General features: G+C 34.4%; 1 protein-coding gene across 2 annotated transcripts in view; it reads right to left on the reverse strand.

Annotated features, from left to right (window-relative positions):
* Window positions 1-3341: 3341 nt before the first annotated feature.
* Window positions 3342-22082, reverse strand: part of LOC149801051 (zwei Ig domain protein zig-8-like) — an 85906-nt gene continuing 67165 nt past the window's right edge. For both annotated transcript variants that reach the window (XM_089955087.1, XM_089955086.1), the window contains exons 3-7: window positions 16030-16243; window positions 14466-14486; window positions 7990-8280; window positions 7187-7210; window positions 3342-6108 (exon numbers count right to left, since the gene is read on the reverse strand). In XM_089955087.1, coding sequence (XP_089811213.1) covers window positions 5975-6108; window positions 7187-7210; window positions 7990-8280; window positions 14466-14486; window positions 16030-16243 — 684 coding nt within the window. In that variant the 3' untranslated portion in view covers window positions 3342-5974. The remainder of the gene's footprint in view (window positions 6109-7186; window positions 7211-7989; window positions 8281-14465; window positions 14487-16029; window positions 16244-22082) is intronic.

The raw sequence follows: 22082 nt of genomic DNA on the forward strand, positions 1-22082 counted from the left end.
TTAAACAAAGAGTAGTTCATGCGCTTGTTAGAAAATTGAACAATGAGCACTGCTGTAGGTGTGAGTCATAATCTTAGGCAAACGAGAACCATTAAAATGCGACACATGACTACGTATACGTTCTCTCAAGAATGGTCCTTCAAAACAGATGCCTTCCTCTCGACATATCTCTATTAAATAAATTTAACAATTAAAGACATTTTATAATGGAGTACTAGTAACGCGTTTAAATATTCCAAAGCCGATTATTTAAACTGCCAATTTTGTCTCCGACAGAAAGGATGATTAGCAGTTGCTTTTGCATAATGGTCATGCAAACTGCGTAACACAGAGATGGTGAAAGAAAAGAGACATTGAGAGAAACGGTAATTACTTATTTGCCGATGTTCAGGACGGCAATGATAAATCGGCAAGCAAGTCAACACTGTATATGAGAGAGAGAGAGAGAGAGAGAGAGAGAGAGAGAGAAAAGAATTACAAAATGCAAAAAAAAGCTAATGATTTGTAACATATATCAATTTTTTAGAGTTAATATAAGAACGATTGATACATGGATAGATGAATGAATTGAATAATGAACGGACGAATGAATGGATGGCTAGACAAATAAATGAATGAATTAATAGATGGAATGAACACATACATAGATGGACAGATATGTAGATAGTTATGTATATCTGTATTTTGTACTTGATTTTTGTTCTACATCAAGTTGATGGTGTACCTAACCAGTGACATGTATTTTGTAAACAATTAATACATAGTTATTATTTATCTATGATTGCTGATTAAATATTCAAATCAGTATCAATGGAATTGGGCATGTTTACTTCCATCTGAATGTATGATATGGGATTTTCACTTGGAAATTCCTACATTTGTCGACAACATTTAATGTATCGGGAGCGAAACTGACCTACATCATGGTTTTATTATTGTGTCTTAGCTCTATAATAAATGTTGTCTACTTGAAAAATGAATCTTTCTTGCCTTAACATCTGAAGCACAAGCAGGTAAAGAATATTTTCTTTATCGTATACTAAAACTTTGAACATTACATTCACGCTCCAGCACACAACCCATATCGCACTTTGGTACGTTCATCTCAGTTCCGATGTTGGCTGATAAATAAAGAGATAAAACAAAACTCAGCTATTTGAGAGAACGGTAGGTTTCCGATGACTTAATATGTTCATTTTTACTCAACTATTTTACCCTGTCTGATCAGCATAAGTAAGTGCAATTGAGTAATACAGCATACAAGATGTATTACATTGTTCTGACGGTTTTTAAGGGGATATCACTTCTTAAAGAAGAAAACGGTGTCGGGTCAAATATCTTCGGCAAAAACGTAATTTCATTGTATGATAGGCTATTGAGTTTCTCTTTCTTGCTCATGTTCAATAAAATGCTTGTTTTTCTTCAAGTATAACATCAATAAGCATGCACAATCAAGCGTCGCATGGCATGATTGGAATTCTTGTGTTTTTTGCATTTGAAAATATAAAGATATGTGAAAATGGAAGAATGATAAACTATGAAAGACATTTCACCATAACTGTCTATATTTTACATTTGAGTACATAATATGCATGTTTTACTGTTGTGTGCGTGAATTCGCTCGGAAATATTAGTTGTAGCCTCTCTTTTTCTTAGTAAAGGCAAAATCCACATTAAAAACAACAACAAAAATCTAAGAGTCCCTGGAAGGGAATGACGCTGTACTGGGCGAAAGAAGACTTTCAAATTAGCTGCTGTGCAGACATGTTAGAGTTCAGTCTGGCAGCATTTTAATTAAGGACAAAGTAGAGATTATTATAAATCTTGTGGCGACAACCGTATGTCATCATGATCATCCATTCAGGGACAATAATGACAACATGATATTTAATAAGTCGTCCTGGTAGTCATATTAGACGTACGACTGGTGCCATTTTCACTTAGGAAAATCTTTTTAAAATACAATGTCTATAGGTAAAAACCTTATGTTGATCAACCATCGATTTAAAGAGGACTAGGACAAACACTATTTTTAAGATATCACTATCAATTCAGAAGGAGTAGCAATAAAAAGTGTTTCAAGAAGGCTGCTTTGGCTGCCATACTCGATGTGAGATCGGTGCCATTTATTTTACTTAAGACCATCAGAACATCATCATGAGTTTTCTAGTGAAACATGCGCGTCAAGATGACTTTCTGTTCAAGTAGAATATTGATAACAAGGTTTTTAAGATGGCTTCCATGGGGGCCTAATTGTTGTCAGATCGACACAAGTGTCATTTGAAACAAGTTAAACATCAAAATGAATTTCAGAGCAAACCCCATGTTGATACGCCGTCCATTAAGGAGAAGTAACGATAATAAGATTTTCAAAATAGCTGCCATGGCGGCCATATTGGATTTTAAATCGGCAAGTGAAAACTGATATGACCATCCATTCAGTAGGAGTGGTAATAACTACTTAACCAATATGGCTGCTCTGGCGGAATTATTGACATCTTGATTTAGGACCAGCTGGAATCGTACAAAGTCTTTGAGTGAAAATTTCAAACTGATATGACCTTCCATTCAGGAAGAGTAGCGATAAAAAAGATAAAGGTTCTCTTGTGGACAGATGATCATACTTCCAACTAGACCGAGCCAGTAATCAGATGTTATCGTCATAAGGTTGTCGATTGGTATCGAGTGAGAAGAAAAAAATACTTTTTCATGATTCACTCCAGTGAATCATCACAAATATTTCTATTGGAGAATCTATTAACAGACTCATATATTTTCAAAACTAACTTAGTAGGTGTTGCTCGATCAACTAAGCTATCGATTGATCAATCAAAAGAGAGAGACTGATTAGCAGTCTTATCCAGCTTGTTGTTCAGTCTTTGCCATGTGTGCCTTTAATTGTTTCTGCTGCAAGGGCCTTTGGCAGTAATTGTCTCCGAAATACCCCACAGTGTATTGATGTGTCTATGTAAACTGAACAATGTAATTGCCTTCTTGAACTTCAAGTTCAATGGACAAAATAAATTGTATGTGATGAAATATCTGGAATGAGCCTAAACTTGCCACTATGACAGCATACATGCACGCGACTCAATACGAATTGGACTGGCAATGACAGGGTGAGTCAAGGCTTAGGAATCGTATTATGTATAAAATTATTTCCGTTGCAGCTGAGACGGAGAACAATAGTACTTGAGGGTTTTCATGATTTGTAAGAATCTGAAGTACTTCACAGATAAAAGAAAATCACATTTTTGTGCCATGACAATTGAGATATATTATTATAAGACTCGGTATAATTAAATGCAAGTTGAGACATCAACTGAAGAATGCAAGCAAAATAACATTTGTTATATTGTTTTTATTTTTCAAAATTGTCTTTGTTATTATCAAAAAATGAATTTCAGAGTGTGAAAACGTGTGAGAATGCGACCTTTTGTTACATATGAAGACTTAAATAAACTGATTCCAAATAATGTAAACGATTTGTCAAAGCAAACACGCAACATTATGCTGTGTGTGTAGTACAATGTAAACCTTTTTCTCTCAAATAAAATGATGATTTTCATGCTATCTGTGTAATAAGCTCAATTAGCCTACCACATTTTAGTATACCACGTCATTTTTCTTCGGACTGACATATCTGGCAGTCAAACTGTATAGCTGATTGAACCGATAAATTGTTATCAAAACAGGAACGATGTAAATATGTGCAATGAATAAATGAATAAAAAATTATCATGCTAATACAATATCTGACATTTATTATATGCTCATTTTTTTCTCCGTTAACTTTACATTGTCAGAATCGTTCAGTATTTTACGATATTGCACACCTTCATATTGCACTCACGCGCAGGATGCGTGTGCCCAATAGTGTATCAGGAACTACTTTGTAAACAAATCATGTACTCTAGTGTAGCAGACGCTTTACGTTTTGGTTGATTAAATTTGTTTCTGAATGAACTACAGCAGATATTTTGTGGACTGCAACATACCAGCTGCTTTGCTACATTCCGCGTTAACTTTTTTGATACAATGTCTCCTTTAGCTGGTAATAAGAATGGCAAAAGATATACTTACAGTTTTACATTTTGAATTTCCTCAAAATGTACATTCTTAGTTCTGTAAATCCGAATTACATGAGCCATGTCATGCGTTCTCAAGCTTGATTACACATTCAAAATTGTACTGTAATTTCGACTATATTCCAAGTGCAAATACATCCTCCTTACTGCAATCAAACTGAAATAAACACTAAATTCAATAGCGTCTTTCTGATAAATGCAATTAAAACACTTCATATTTTCCCCACATTATGATTTCAAATGATCAATGACAGAAAAAAACACACTTGCAGATATAAACACGCTTCTCCAGGGCTGCTTCAATCCCAGTATTTCATGTACAATTTGCACAGATGAATCCAGTCCATAATCACGACATTTCGTAGAATCGACAAATATATCAAAATCTATTCATTCCAGATCAAATGGAAAACTTGTTGCGATGCGTATTCATACACAATATGACTCCAAATTTCAATTTTAAGTAGACAAAAACGCCTTTTTCTTTCTCCCGACAATTATGTCTAGCGTGCGACAAGTTCATATTTATCTGGGCGGAGTTATGTGCGCATTAATAATGTTGTGTAATGATGAATCTGCGCTTGTGTATTTAGTTTGGAATACGGCATACATTCATTTACATTGTTTCTTGTATTGTATTTTGTTTACATAATTAAGCCTTGTGTAGAATAAGAAAATGAGCATATAATAAAAATGTTACTGCTTTTGTATGGGAAAATATGAACTCGTTTTGTCGGATGGATATATTGCACTCACAAGGTCGTGCAGTATTCTATCCAAGAAACTCGTTCATATTTTCCCATACAAATGCAGTAACCTATAAATCTAGCACAATGAATGCCGTTAACTGATTCAAAGATGTTTTTTCATGCATGTCGTGTGATATCTCTCATACAAAATGAATTTTCAACTGATTTCATACTTTCGCCTTTGATCCTAAAATAACAAAACAAACTTGTTTTAATAAAATATGGGGTGTTATAACACAAGCAATAGCACTTACAAAAGTTGATAAAAGAATCATATTTGTCATAAGTTATATGTTGACTGTTTCAGAATCTACTATTTCTTCCCAACATCGGTCATCACATGTACGCAATAAGGTTTGACGGCTTTTTAATCAAAAGTATGCTACACGGTCAAAATGAAATATGTACAAGTGCGGCGCTGGCTATTGGCCACCACACATATGTAATGGTATTGTATATCTTTTTCAAAACAGTTTACGGTACAAGGTAACTACCTATACAAAGTGTCTCCAACCGCCAGCACTATCACGTATTAAACGACATTCCCTAGCGAGATTTGACATTTGTCTGTTTTATCGCATATCGTAAAAGGTAAAACATGCAAAAGTGTCGTACTCCGCCATCTGCCATCACAAATTCGTTTCAGTATTTATCAGCAAGATTTGACATATGAATGACTCTTCCATCACATAGTGTGCACCACACGGTCAAAATATCTTCAAGTGTCGTCTTATGTTAATGCTCATGGCTAAATATCCATCTAACACCTAAACTGTAACTACCCAGGCTCAGCGAATAAAACTGCATCGATATTTAAGCGATTAAAATTAATAATGACAACCAATGATACCTTAATCTAGACTGGGCATTACTATATCCAGTCCAAATCCATTATAGGTCTTCTTGGTTTTTTAAGCATATTTCTGTTATATGAAACACGGTTGAAACGTCCAAAACCATTTATCAACTGCGTAGTCAATCCCACTTTGGGACATATTTATCGGAGGGGAATTATGTTACATAATTAGCCCGTAAGATCTCAATAAACTGCACGCGAACATCATATGCAGTGTATACCCTGATTTATGAAAGGAAAGGCACAGATGGTGGTGGAATTCGCACATGGTACTGGATGGATCAGTACGATGACGTCACTCCTATACAGACTGAAGCTGCAGTCAGCGAGAGCAGGAAGAACATCCCCAAGTACACACTTTGATTGGACTCAGTAGAACTAGAAAGGGATTGGGACGATTTGCCATCATTTGCGTCTGAAAATGTGAAATATAATGTATTATTGTTATTTTTAGCATATTATATTGCCAAGAAGATCACACGTATGGGTAAAGGACATAAGGGATGGAAACAATTTTTTCAACTTACAAGTTCCTATCTACAATGTCTATTTGTATGTGTAAGCCTTTGATGAAAGTATACATAATAGCCAAATCACTAATATGCAGCTCTAATCATACATACATACAATGCCTAAAATGATTTTTACTATGCAATACGGGTGTGATTATCTTTATTATACGAAAAATGAGAAGTAAAAATTGGAACAAGCAAACCAGCAAAGTAAGCAATCGTCTGCAGTATATCTAGAAAACTTAGAGGCGTATAATTATAACTATCTCATATCAGTTTGCCACCCAAACGACATTCCATATAAATCTCTTTCTTTAGGAAGTGTTTCCTCCTTCATTCACTTTTCTAATCAAACTATGCCCTTACAGTCAAAGAATGTTCAAAAAAAATTATACTGTGCAATAAACGTTTATTCCAATCACAATATATAATATATCGTTAGACAGATGGGTTCCAATCACATAACCATATATACATTTAAAAAGGTGGGAAACAGAGGTAACAGCATTTAGAGAGATAAAAATGTAAAACATTTATATACAATTGGAAACGAAAGGACATAAGCAGAAACAGAAGGAACATGACATCTCTGGTGATTATACTTTCTGTTTTATTTGAAGGATATGATCCGATATTTTTCCAAGGCGTTGGGACTAAATGAGAAAAGAATCGAATACCGTCATCTTGTTAAATCGATAAAAACTAAAATGATGTAAATAGATTATGATCACTTTTTTATTTTCGCCACATTTGCTATTTATCTCACTTCGAGAAAATAAAAGTCGCGAAAAAGGGATCAAAAAGTTTAAAGACAAAAAAAGAAAGAAAACAAAAGTAAGACTCGAAGGGTATAATTTTGGCATCTCGAAATAAACGGGTACACTTTATGATATGTTGTGTCGTACACCAGTTAACCATTTACGAAATAAAACAGATTATCATTGTTTAAAGCGGCAGTAAACCGACTAATATTCGATATACCTCTTTTTACGTTGTAGGTACCAGCTGCAATAAAGAAAATAGAAAGTAATTAGTATAAAGTCATTAAAATAAATAATAAGATGAAAAGTCATGAATTATTAAACATTATATTGAAACGTTCTCTTCGTACCATAATCCAGATGTATCACTATAACAAATTCCTTCTAAAGAATTTTAACATTTTTACCTATTATCTTGTTTAACTATTATTTTAGGTTTGTTTGAAAGGGTTCTTCTTGCTAAACATTTTGCATTTTTCTCTTTGCATTTTTGGAACACAATATTTAATTGAATTTATTGTGGCCACGATTGTAGTTAAATGCCTTTAAAACACATCCATCCATCCATCCATCCATCCATCCATACATACATACATACATACATACATACATACAAACATACATACATACACACACACACACAAACACACACATACATACATACATACATACATACATACATACATACATACATACATACATACATACATACATACATAATTTCATTCAAGAAAGATTAAAGGTTATGTCGCAGTAAATATTTGTCGTATGAATTATCAAATGAGTGCGAAAAATTGAACAGTAAAATTAACTGATCCTAAAGAAGCCACTATGTTTTATAATTGGATACTCGAGGACTCAGTAAATATGTGTGATTGAATATTGTCAAAGAGTAGGGAAAATAATTCAATTAAAACGTATGGCTGTTATTTTCTCTCTCAAAGATTTTTTATTTCAAATGATTATAAAATTGAAAATCGGACCTGAAAATAAGACTCAATAATTGTGTCACGGAAAGCATACCATTCAAAACGATGAGTCTTTTGCTTGTAAGTTGCAAATCTGAAGACCGACAGACATACATGCCGTCATCTTCCGGGGTGGCTCTTTCAATTTCCAGGGTACTGGTTATTATTTTTAAAGAGATAGATACCCTTTCATAAATATATATCCCATTTTCAACGTCAGATGACACCTTCTGGCCATTCCTGAACCAGTCTATCTCCTCCGGTGGGTAGTTAATGCCGGAAGCATTGCATGTAAAAGTAATCGTGTCTCCTTTCTCTACATAATCAGGACCGCTGATATGTATGTCTGCAAATTAAATATAGAAAAGAAAATACTGTCCACTATCCAGTTGATGTTAAAAGGGGGAGTCCAGCATATACTGTAGAGTACAAATGAGACAATAAGAGCCTTGCATCAAATAAATACTTTCATAGAAAAACTTACTGCATTTAATAATATTCACTATAATTCAATTCTAATGTTACAGCATTTTATGTGTCGCATTGTAAGTATAAAATCGTGCCATCATGATATGGGTCACTACTTATGTAGTTATCTACATATAGTCATACAGATCTTCACAAGTGGGTCACTACTTATGTAGTTATATACATATGGTCATCCACATCTTCACAAGTTTTTATCTCTCTTCATAAATACAGATTAATACCAACAAAAAAAAAACACATTCAGAAAAAGATGTCGGTATACATACGTGTACACATATAATTATTACTGAAGAGGATTTAAATATGCACTTGTCCCTGGGGACGAGTTAGAAACAATTGTTTGTATTAATGACAAATATACACAATAAAAGATCATGTGAATATTATTTGATTCAATAATAATTTATTTAAGTTCAAAATAATAAATGTCTCGAGATCAAAAGGTTCAACTTCGGGTTTTTGTATAAATTACTGAAGAACAAATTGGTATATTCTAAAATATCTTCTTGAGTTTCGGTTACCGATCCATTATGTTGAACAAGTGGAATCATCATTTGAATAACGTGGTTTCTGTTTTACAGAATACAGGATGATTTACCAACTTATCGAATTTTGTTCTTAAAAAATGAACTGGTATTATATATGTTTGTGAGTCCCGAGAGGCCGAGTGCTCTGTCTCTTTGAATTCGAGTCTCTGCTCGACCAACGTTGGTATGAGAGAAAGCTTGATAGTAGCTTGCTTTGGGTCAGTGATTCATTTCAGGGTATTCCAGGGTTCTTCCTCCTCCAAAATATACCGAGCCCCCACATATAGCTTATAATGTGCTTATAATTTCGTTAAACCTCACAAACCATAGACGCATATGTTGGAGGGTTTCGTTAACTTTCTTTATGTCTACTGGGTCTTTGAGCAGTGAATGAGTAAATTATAAAATTTCCAGGTATGTGTACTTTGATACACATTTTGTTTGCTTCAGTCAAGAAGGGTATAACCAGAAGACGAATAAAAATTAAAAACATGTTAATTTCATCAATCTGACCATAATTCAACAATTCAACTTCTCTAGAATGCGGATCTCTCTCTCTCTCTCTCTCTCTCTCTCTCTCTCTCTCTCTCTCTGTTTTTCTTCTTCCAGACATCTAGTTTCTTTTCATTGTTGATGGGAACTTGCAAATATTCGACCCACTGGAGCCTTCGTTGAATCTACCGAACCAGTGGGAGATAGTGATATCGCTGTGTGTAACTGTTACATCCAAAATACTTTTAAAAAATCCCGTCACTTTCTCAATGCAGTGCTCATTGCTTTCTATCTTTTCTCAATCGTTCTGACCATATATCCTTACTGAGTCCTTGCCAAAATATTGTTGCAAATAATTAATTTTGTTCTTCATTATATTATCTATACCGTGTTAGAAACTAGATGTTAGCCTGTGATTAATTTCTCTTTCGAGGGCCTTGATTCTACTTGATATCTATTTAGGTTTGTGCTGCGGTGATATAATCTCTAACGTTAGGCCTATAATCTCCTCCCATCTTTAAAATCCATTCTCTTCGACCCGCCAGAATTATTGCGTAATGTTCTGTGATCTATTCAAAATCTGCATAATCACACGTTGATTTACATTGGATTCATTTTACTGTCATGAGACTGGTTTTTTTTTTAATTTTCAGGAAAATTATAAATATTGTGCCTCAACTAACTCCATTTTCTTATCTTCAATCCGTTAACGTCTGAAATGACACACTGCGAATTGCCTGATAGATATCTGTGATGGGGATGAAAGAACCTCATCACCCCTTTATACCTTTATTTAAGGAGTTGCACCCGCAGGTTCCAGCTTCTCTCTACCATTCTGGATTCAACTACTTGTTCTTGCATGACATATTTCCATCATGAACTCAAAATACACACTACTATTATTCAGAAACCTGATTAAATTGTTGCTGTGTTGAGACAGGTTAATTTTGCCCTTTCCTAAATTAGACCCAATTAGTCAGGGGTATCAGAACGCACCTGATAGAAAGTGTGTCAAGAACATGTATATGAACATTGACTCAAACAAAGTAACACTTTTTAATACGAATATTATTATTACAAAACGACTTTATTTGTAGGTGCCTACTGAATTGAATTATCTGTTCATCATCGCCTCTGCTCTTTAAACATTTTGTGGACGATCTCAATTAATTTACCAGGTCTGCTAAATTCAGTTTATACCGGAGATTTCAAGCTGTTATGGATGATGGCAAGTCGCAAGCGATCTTGATTTTCTGGAATCACAATTATCGTTTAAACTCAAACAAATAATTAAACAAGTTAGTGAAAAGCGCGGACAATTTCTCTCAGGTAACGTCGGATTTACCATTCTTGAATCTGGTAGTGATAGTAAGTGTATTACTTGGAGACTGTATCCTAGTCATCTCGCTCACAAGTTGATTATGAAAATTAATCCTGGATACTAGAATGTGATATCCCGGATACCAGAATGTGATATCCCGGATACTAATATGTGACATCCCGGATACTATAATGTGACATCCCGGATACAAGATTGCAACATCCCTTATATCAGAATATCACATCCTGGATACCAGAATGTGATATACCGGACACTAGAATGTGACATCCGGGATACCAAAATGTGATATCACGGACACTAGAATGTGACATCCTGTATACTAGAATGTGACATCCCAGACACTATAATGTGATATCCAGGATACTAGAATGTGACATCCCGGACACTAGAGTGTGATATCCAGGATACTAGAATGTGACATCCCAGACACTATAATGTGATATCCAGGATACTAGAATGTGACATCCCAGACACTAGAGTGTGATATCCAGGATACTAGAATGTGACATCCCAGACACTATAATGTGATATCCCGGATACAAGAATGTGACATCCCTGATATCAAAATATGACATCCAGGATACTAGAATGTGACATCCCTGATATCAAAATATGACATCCAGGATACTAGAATGTGACATCCTGAAGACCTGAATGTGGCATCCCTGACGATCTTGAGCCTCTAGTTGATGGTGTTGTGGTGGTGGTGATGCATATGAATTGATCATCTCATCTCGTTTCTTACTAAACCTCCATCATATCTGCTCTCATTACATATATACCAGAAATAAAAAGGATACACTGTTCCGAGAAACATGTGGTTTGTAAGAGCGAGTAGTTGTTTCCAGTGTGTGTGTGTGTGTGTGTGTGTGTGTGTGTGTGTGTGTGTTAGGGGTTATACTGTGTATTCATTTTTTATGCATTTATTCACCAGTATATGAACAGCGATTGTGTGGGCAACATATACCTTCATTTTTTCCCAACTATGGAAAAGAAAAACATCCAATTAGTTTAGAAGTACAAACATTAAATGTTCAATGCCTATCAGAAATGACACTTTAGTTTTGCTACTTTAGAAAAAATAGAACTATAACTTTGCAACAGATATAAAAGTACACAAAACCACACGCCAAATCTAGAACTGGTGACCTTCTCCATTAGCCACGAAAAAGCATCACAGGATCGAACAGTAATATGCAATTTTATCTTACATTAAATTTAGAAGCATAGCCTTACGTATTGTAGGCTTATTGTATGTTTTGGATGTAACTATACTTGAAGGTAAACACAAGTCAGATATTGTTGGCTTAAATATGCTAAACCACGATAATATTTGACTTGTGACTGAATATAATGTGGTAATTTGGCTATGTTATCATTGGCGCATTCTTTTATTGTTATATTTTTTTCAGTTTATTTGTTTCTTAATTAAATGAGTGTCACAGGTGCGAATCCAAATATTAATAAATAAATAAAAACAGTTTAAATACACGACCGTCACAAACGAATATTTTTATACTTAAGAATTCCTTCGCTGCCATACCTAAAAATCCTCGTTAATGGATTGCATTTCGCTTATATATATATATATATATATATATATATATATATATATATATATATATATATATATATATATATATATATATATATATATATATATATATATATATATATATATATATATGCACATGTGAAAATATGCCTTGACACCATCTGCAGTTGTATATGAATGGATAGTGAAATAGTTGAGTTACGTTACATAAACATGAATGGGACATGACAAATCAGTACTTTCACATACAGTCCTTAAGAAGTATATACTGAAAACTACAAGCATGTAACGGAAATATTGAGAAAGAAAAGTCCTTCAGTGGGATCGACGCTCTAGGGAGCGAGAAGAATTTGCAGGATTTCAAAATAAAACCATTTCTTCTTTTCAACTGTCGAGTGTTGAAACCATTTCAGACATTCTTCGGCGATTTCAAATTAGATGATATGCTTTGGTATACATATTGGAAGTCAGCTTGGCACCATTTTCATTTAGGACAAAGTAGACAAGTAGACATCATTAGAAGCCTTTTCGTGAAACTCCCTGTCATAATGACCAACCATTCATTTTTTAAGAGAGTCGTCATGGCAGACATTTAACACTTGGTAAAAAAAAAACCATCTCATACTTATCATCCATTGACCTTTAAATTAAAGTGGACATGATAAGAAATCCCAACATTATTACAACTTTCTGTTCAAGAACAGTTGTGAGAACAAGACTGTAATGGTGCGAATTTTTATTAGATGTTTTGTCGCAAACCATTTGGTCCTGGTCAGCGTGACATGTAACCAATAACCTTTACGTATGGGCTAGGCTCGCAATTAACTGCTGCCAGAGATGGAATGGATATGCTCTGTTTGAGGGCACGATTTGATTTTAATTAGGAGCCGATATGATGGCGGTCCGACGGATATGTTAACGTAGGGTCAAGTAGAGAAACGACAAAGTAGATACAATCCAGTGACATTTTTTGGCCGTTTAAAATAAGTGCCATAAAATGAAATTTTCCACGCTAGTTATTAATATAGGTGGAATAGAGAGAATTATTGTAGTTTCGATATTAGTGTTAAAATTTTGGCGCTTGATGGAAGTTAATCCTGATTGGCTAAGCTAAGCGTGGGGTGTGTTTCCCATACGAAATTCAAGGTTTAAGTAATTTCCCTCGCGCAATTAAGCAGGATTAGGAAAGCACGGGAAGCAACCAGGTTATGCTGACATGCCAACAATTTGAGTTGGATAAGTCATTCGATTCTGTGATGAACTTCGTTTAATCGTTATAATAGAACGGCTTATTACATTTCGCATAAATTTTGTAATTCTTTTTTCTGCGAGAAAACGTTTCATTTTCAATTTTATTTTGTTTATGTAATCGATTCAATTGTTATATTTTCCATATGGGGGCTCATGTTGTTCTATTCTGTATCATTTCTCAGATCTCTTTGTTCCATCCATTAATTTTATATTTTATTTTACCGTTTGCTCGATCGGTACAATAAAACAGAGGTCGAATATCTACTAGATAACGATAACCAAAACACCACAACAGGTACGGTATGATAACTCCGCCCTAACAAAGGTTTTCAAATGGCTGCCGTTGAATTTTATGATGTCTACCGTATTGTACGGTCAGATCTTCAACATTTTCATTCAGATCAACAATACACCATAATAAGTCTTTTAATGAGATCCCCATGTTGAAAACACCATCCATTCAGGAGGAGTAACGATAACAATATGGTTAAAATGGCTGCCATGATTGCCATGTTCTATGTGAGATCAGCACCATTTTTATTTAGAACCAAAAAGACAACATCATAAGTCTTCAAGCGAAAACCACATGTTGATATGATCATCAGGAGTAGCGATAACAAGATTTTCAAAATGGCCTCTATGGCGGTTATACTGGGTGCCTGAACAGCACCATTTTCACGTAGGACCAAGTAGATCATAAGACACCTGTGTGTAAAGTTTCAAGTAGTTTAGAAGGTGTCGCGATAACAATCGGATATACAGACGACTGACCACTGACAAACAACGGACAACAGACCACCCATAAGCTTTACTAGTTTATGACCAGTTATGCTGAACATGAATATCACACGAGCAAATTTTGTATTGATACTCACGTGGTGAACGGCTTTTCCAGTCTGAAAGATTATTTAAAAAAGACATAGCAGGTTTAGTATAAATACAAGAAAGAAAATTCTGATTTACATGATGTATATTAATTTGTTACATATACATACTCATTTGAAAGTCACACATCTTTTATTCTACAATTATTCTGTTCATGAATGAGCGATTGCTAACTCATAAAAACAGAATACTCTGTCCCCGTACATCAGTGAAGAGCGGGGATATTGTCGTTGTGTCAGATGGCACGAGATATAAAAACATACGAAGACAGAACTCATTCTTGGGGCGTATGAATACGTGTCGATCCTACGGTCTCGATATTCAAACTCCATATAAAACCTGCTCTTTCTTGCGACTCAAAGAAATAACCCAAAACACGTATGTAGTTTTGTGTATATTCGATTGCCTACGGTCTACTGGAGATTTATTAGCTCAGTCCTAATGAGCTTCATTACATAATTTGGAGTGTTGACGTATGGGACTATCTCTTACAAACAGAACTGAAATATATGTAAAATGATGAATCGAAATATTAACTGTTAAATAAATAACCAAGAAGTTATTATTTAGACTTTAGTCGTATCTGAAGATTTATTCTCATTTATTTTAAGCAACAAGTCTCACGACTTGTGATAAATTAGATAACATTTTAATATGCATATAAATTTAATCAAGTGTATTGCCCAAGTACAAACTTCCTTAGCACAGGATTCAAACTTCTGGTCACATGTCTGTGTTAATCACTGTACCACCGCAGCTGATGTCATCAAGAAACAAATAAGCTTCGTGTGAATTAGTCATCCATTGATATATATTTCCCTTACTTACATCATCATCATGACTTTTCAGATAATAAAAAAAACATTCATGTATGGTATTTACTTCTTATCCGATACAAAAGTACAGTTATCATAGAGAATTGAAAAATGAGGAACCTGTCGAGTGAACCATATTTCTAATATCATGTAAACTAATGCTAACTTGAACTGTATTTTGAGGTAGTCGGTAGGATGGTTCCCCGACGTATTGCTACCTATATACGGGGAATACAAAACATACCCAAAATTAAAAAATAAAATAAAATATAAAAAATTATTTCTAAAATTATGTTTAGGATAAAATGACAGTATGAAATGGAAAGAAACCGTCGTACATATCATAGCTGGATGTCACTGCTCGAATGCCAAAGGAAGTCTTAGGAATTTATCTTTTTCTTCCCAAGTTTGGAATGGCGTCTGTACAAGTTATCAAAAGAAATATTCTAAACAGCCTAATATAAAATACATATCTTTCTTGCATCATATAGTCCTATTTGAGGACAAGATTGACACCGATGGGTATATAATGACCAGCATATTATATATATGCGCATAAATATGTGTTTGATTGATATGGAACGGTGTACGTATAATTTATATTAGAAATTTGTTTTCGCTATTTTCAGATTTAAACAGAAGATGGTAAGGATGACACATAATATAACCTACAAAGCTACTCATCTATAATTATCAAGATCGTCTGCTGATGATGACTATGAATGATCCTAGTGTTTACCTTCTACTGTCAGAGTAAGCAATCTTCGACTAGTCCTGTCTTTTGAGCTGACCTGACATTCGTATATTCCCTCGTCTTTAGGCTGGACATTTTTGATGAGCAAATCCCATTGACCTTTGTAGGGCACGTGATTTACCAAAAATCGATCGTCAGGAATGTATGTCATCTCAGCTATTGTGATAGGCCCCTGGTCATTTGCTCGTCGCCATACCACCTGAAAAGGGACAATGCTTGTTCATTGTAAAACATAATATGTATTGTAAATCAAATAAACAAAGGGGCGGAGGCAGTTGGTAGCTATGGCGAAAAATGCGAATACTATATGTCTGTCTCATTTATGTCCTTTGATCTTTCTAAACATGACATCATCAGTAGAGACTGCTAACTTTGCATTTGTTTGTGGATGCTACTTATTTTGTCTGGCTTTTTTTTTTTTTTTTTTTGGCTGTTTTTTTTTCTTCTTCTTTTGTTGTCAGGTCCATTATGGGATACAAATAATAAAACTGTGTCATTATCATAATATCTCTTCTCGAAAAGATTGTTTGTTTGGCAGAACAATAAAGACACGCTAATACATTACATCGTCAGCTCATGTAACCCGTAAAACACATGTATTGTTTTAATGACCTTACTTTCACCCATCCCACCCTACGCTGTCCATCAAGCCAAGCTGCAAATCTCCTTGTTGAGCTAAAGACTACTGTTATGACTTGGCTAATTGGTCGGTTGGTTTCTTCACGGCACTGTGAACAAATTACAGACCACATACATCGTGCCGAGCAATAGAGAGCTTAGTGCCTTGACCAACATTTCATTGAGGCAGCCACCCAGGCTGGCCTATGAGAGAGGAGGAGGAGACTGAACCTGCGACTCTTGGATTACTCTCCACTAACTAAACTAAAGTAGTTCTCTAAATGGATACATTTTGTCAAAGTCTTTGTTATCTTTTTACTTTACTTTAAAATTATTATCCGTAACGGAACAGTTTGAGGAAGCGAGGATGACAGCTGTGTCATTCGTTTTGTTTGAGTCATGCTCGGGTCAACTTTGCAAAGTTCATTCTCTGAACCTATGCTACTTAACAGTTGATCTGTTACAAGTGTGTTCAAATAAGTATATGTTATGTGCAGTGCTAAAAGTTGCAGTAACATCAAACCATGATTTATAGACAGAAGGTCCAGAATAAGCGGTGTGTAGGTGGAAGTCGTTTTCTATTTATTATTGTCCTTATTTATCTAGATAAGTGACCTCAAAAGACCCTAAACCTCACCATCGAAACAGACACTGATAAAACAAAAAGAAGAAAACCAGTGAATAACGAATAATTTATTATACCATCACAGTTAAATTAAATATAAGATATTATTGAATACAAAACGTTATGTTGGTAAGGTTTTTGATTGTGACTGTTCGCAGAAATAACAATTTATGGAATCAATATTTATTTTTAACATAGCAGCTACATGTCAGACTGATAGTAACAGAATTTGCAATATGAACATAAACAGATGCCTGCTAAAGAGAAGCAAGAGTTCCTTGAGGCGACTGACACTCTAATGGGCGAAAAGAACTTCCAAAAATTTCACGAAAATACCCTTTCTTCCTTTTTGCTGTGTCAAAACTATCTCTGATATTCTCCAATCATAATATGATCTTCAAATTAGACGCTGTGGTACACATATTGTACATCAGTTTGGCATCATTTTCATTTAGAACAAAGACGACATGATAAGAAGTGTTTCGTGAAAAACCCTGGCATAATGATCATTCATCTAGTGAGATTAGTGACAACACGATTTTGAAGATAGTCGTCATGGCAGCCATATTGGATGTACGAAAAGCACCATTTTCATTTAGGACGAACAAGTTACCAGAAGACGTCTATTGTCGAAAACCGTATGTCGATATACCATCCATTAGGGTTGATTAGAGGTACACAGTTTTCAAGATAGGGCTTTACAATTTAGCACTTAGAGCAATAACACTATTTTCACAAGATAAGCCTTAGTGGAAACTCCATGCTAATATAGTCATTCTTATAGGAGTAGCGATAAAAAGATTTTAACGATGGTCACTGTGGGGGTCATATTGGAAGTCCAAGCAGCACCATTTTCATTTAAGACCAACTAGAACACGGAACGAATGCTTGTTTAAAGTTTCGTAGTAAACCGTCGAGTAGTTGAGAAGGCGTAACGATAACAACCTTGTACTAACAGAAGGACGGACAACGTACAACAGACATCTCATAAGCTCTTCTGGTTTATGACCAGTACAGATGAAGAAAATATCCACCTTGGAATTCAGATTGTTATGGTAATAACAACTGATATTCACACAACATTATACACTACAGCCGCAAAATTGATAATTTAGCTGGTGCATCCGTTGTAATCTTGGCTAATTATCTCAATTAAGCGATCAATGCCATTGTTGATGCAATTTACGCTGAAAATGAAGCTTCCTGGTCTCGGGATCTCATTTACAAGAACAACCGCATTGCAGCGATTTAGGTAATTAACATCGTTACCCAGTCAATCTGAATGTTCTCTGTTCCGTGGATCGATGTCACAATTACAACCCAATTTTCTAGTCTTAATTAGTGCAGTCTATTCCTAAAGGCTAGTGAGTTATTTCGTCATACTATGCGAGAGGATCTACTGTTATGAAACGGTGATTTTGATCAGGACAATCCCAAAATGTACGTATATGGTATATTTAATTTTAGGGTTTAACGGCACATCGGCACAATCCTGGCTATAGTGCCTATTTAAAATTTAGTTCTTTAAATATCAAGGAAACAGTGTGATTAACTTAGAAATATAAACGGTACTAGGACAAAATGGTAGCGGACAAATTGGTACGGACAAAATGGTATGGACAAAATGTTAAGTGGACATAATGGTATTGGACAAATTGGTATGGATAAAATGGTGCGGACAAAATACTACGGACAAAATGATATGGGACAAAATGGTACTAGGATTAAATGGTACAGACAAAATGGTACGACTACAATTTTATTAATACGAAATGTAAAAAAAACAGACAAGTATTTAATGAATAACATTAATAGACTGCTGTTGTGAACTGACCATGCATGATTTATAATAATTACCTATACTACCTATACAAACAATTTTTTTTTAATTTTAAAATAAAATAGCAAATCAAGAAAAATAAAGCGCAAACTATAAAGCTACATGACAAAAGACAAGAACAAAACCTCTGACTACTATAAAATATTTTAGAAATAGAAAAAATAAACTAAAAAATGTCACAATTGCTGCAATATATTGTCGGCGCGTTTTTGACATGCGCGCAAACGACGGGATACCAAAAATTAAGTGTAGTTAGAAGAACTTTTAAAGGCAAGGAAGAGCATGGAAGTGTGACACAAACACTAGATCAAGTTATTCCTAGGCTTCATGGTAAATGCTTAATTTCAATGCCAGAAAGCCAGGATGCTGAAGGTCATCATAAAGTTATTTTTAGTTGTCTGATTTAATAATGAGACCAACATAAACTATATCTCAGATGATATGAATAACCATTGTCCATTAGTCTATGTCTGGGTTGATTGCTAAGGTATATTGACATAAATTGCTTTTTTAATTGTTGCGATTTTTTTCAGTCTTTAAAATTGCATTGAATTACTATTTGATATCGTTGCATTTTGTAAATTCGACATAAGTTATTTGCAGTTTCACTTGATTTTTTAAAAATAAAATAAGATTAACATTTCCAAAGTTACACGAATTTAATAAAAATCATTTGTATTGGTATCTTTTAGGGTTAGTTTATGATGCATGAATATTTTAATATGTGCATAAAAATTAAATTTTATTACGATTTTAGGTAATTATTATTTTCATTAGCAAGCGAAATTCTAATATATGTACCATTTTATTCTGTTTTGTCCCATACCGTTTTGTCTGCAACATTTTATCCATACCATTTTGTCTATACCATTTAATCCTAGTACCATTTTGTCCCATACCATTTTCTCCGTAGTATTCTGTCCGCACCATTTTATTCATACCAATTTGTCCAATACCATTATGTCCACTTAACATTTTGTCCATACCATTTTGTCCGTACCATTTTGTCCGCTACCATTTTGTCCGGCCACCATATAAACCCTTCCAAAGACATGTAAGTATATATTCCATCAAGATCAAAGGCAAAAGTCTTAAAAATGTAAAGATTTGAAATTGCTAAAATGTTTTTTAGGAACATAAAGCCTTCCCATCGTGTGAAACATGCTTGCCAGTAAAATAATTTGCATAATTAATCTAAACAGATGGTAGTATATGACTGACCTAATTATCAAATGTATTTGCATAAACAATCCATAGTTAACACTATGCTCGATTCTAATCTAATTTAGTGCTTTTGGAGCTTTTATGCTAAAACGTTTCCACCTAGATATAGAAAACCAAAGTAAATCAAATGCACAAAATAGCAACAGATCAAACAGTTTTACCCAATCATGACAAAACCTAAACTGAGAGAGAATACAATTTCCAAATTATTTTGCTCAATAGAAAATGTCTCAAATGTCAAACGCAGCAATATTTCCTTTATTCTAACTTATTGTGTCTCTCATCCACACAAGAATAACAACAAATCCAGACGTTTAGAAATAATTATACACAAACTAGCCTATATAGATATAATAGGGCCTTACATCTGGTTCATCTCAATATCTGCTCCAGAAACTTCAAAAAGTTCAAAACACAGCTGCTCGGATCATACTTAGAGTACCACGATCAGAGCACACCTCCTTGCTGCTCTGTACCCTATACTGGCTATCCATTCGATCCTGAATCAAACACAAAATTTGTTCTCTGTTCTACTATTCACTGTCGAACTCATGTCCAACATACCTATCCGACCTCACCCATGTGTACATACCAACAAGATACTTGCGCTCCTCTTCTGACAATCGTATACTCATTATTCCCACTATGGAAACAACGTCATATGGACAGCGTTCTTTTGCATACCAGGGCACAGCAACGTGGAATGAATTGCCCACTGAACTTAGACACAAAGACACAGTGATCACATTCAAGAGTGCTCTCAAAACTCACTTATTTCGACTGCAAGAACAAACTTAAAGACCTAATATTGTTTCCTACCTAAAATATTCTCAGCATATTTTTTATGTTTTCTAATTCCATGGTGTTTGTTTTTGTAATCATATCATTATATATTTTTTATCTTATAGGTGTTGTCTAAAGTTGTAAAGCGCTTAGAGCTTGTAAGATTATGCGCTCTACAAAGTCCTCATTATTATTATTATTATTAGTATTATTAAGTTCACAATGAAGTGCATGGACATGACGGACAACATAAGCTATAGTCTAACTCATATAATTTAGTAATGGGAGAACACTGTACACGAAAACTATTTCACAAACGTTTGTGCATCATTATCCAGTTGGAAAAAATTTATCAACACTTCAGGAAAAAAATTCTTTGCTTATAGTCATCATAAGTGACTTTTGATTACCCGTTTTTTTGATGAGGGAGAATGTTTTTGATTGGCTTATTTTCAATGAAGACTTACCTTTAAGAACAATGTTTTTCAAATAAAGATATCGGTAGACGATAAGAAATTAGTTGTTATGAATCTAAACTTTCTCAAAGTTACCTATCTAAAATTACAATGACGTAACTTAGCTGTTTTGTGTTCATGCTTTTAAATTTGGTATTCATGAACACTGTATCAAATGAATCATGAACTTTACAGCTAAATTTTTAATTACAGTTGAGAACATCTACTCTTTCAGCTATAAAGACATAGGTGTTTGTCTAAGTCTACATATATACAGGCTATACCCTTAACGTCTTACTTTCAAGGCTACTTTTCTGGCTACGTACAGGGATGATTTTTTTCTCGATAGGTTTATATCCGAGGTAGGTTCAGTTTCGAATTGATATGTGATCTTGTTATTTTGAAGAAAAAAAGGACCTCGCTCAATTTGAAAGATAAAAGTTCGAAATATCTTCAGATATGAAAATATCGAAATATCTTCAGATATGAAAAT

The sequence above is a fragment of the Sinohyriopsis cumingii genome, chromosome 4 (assembly GCF_028554795.1).
Source record: "Sinohyriopsis cumingii isolate HCF-2022 chromosome 4, ASM2855479v2, whole genome shotgun sequence".
Taxonomy (NCBI): domain Eukaryota; kingdom Metazoa; phylum Mollusca; class Bivalvia; order Unionida; family Unionidae; genus Sinohyriopsis; species Sinohyriopsis cumingii.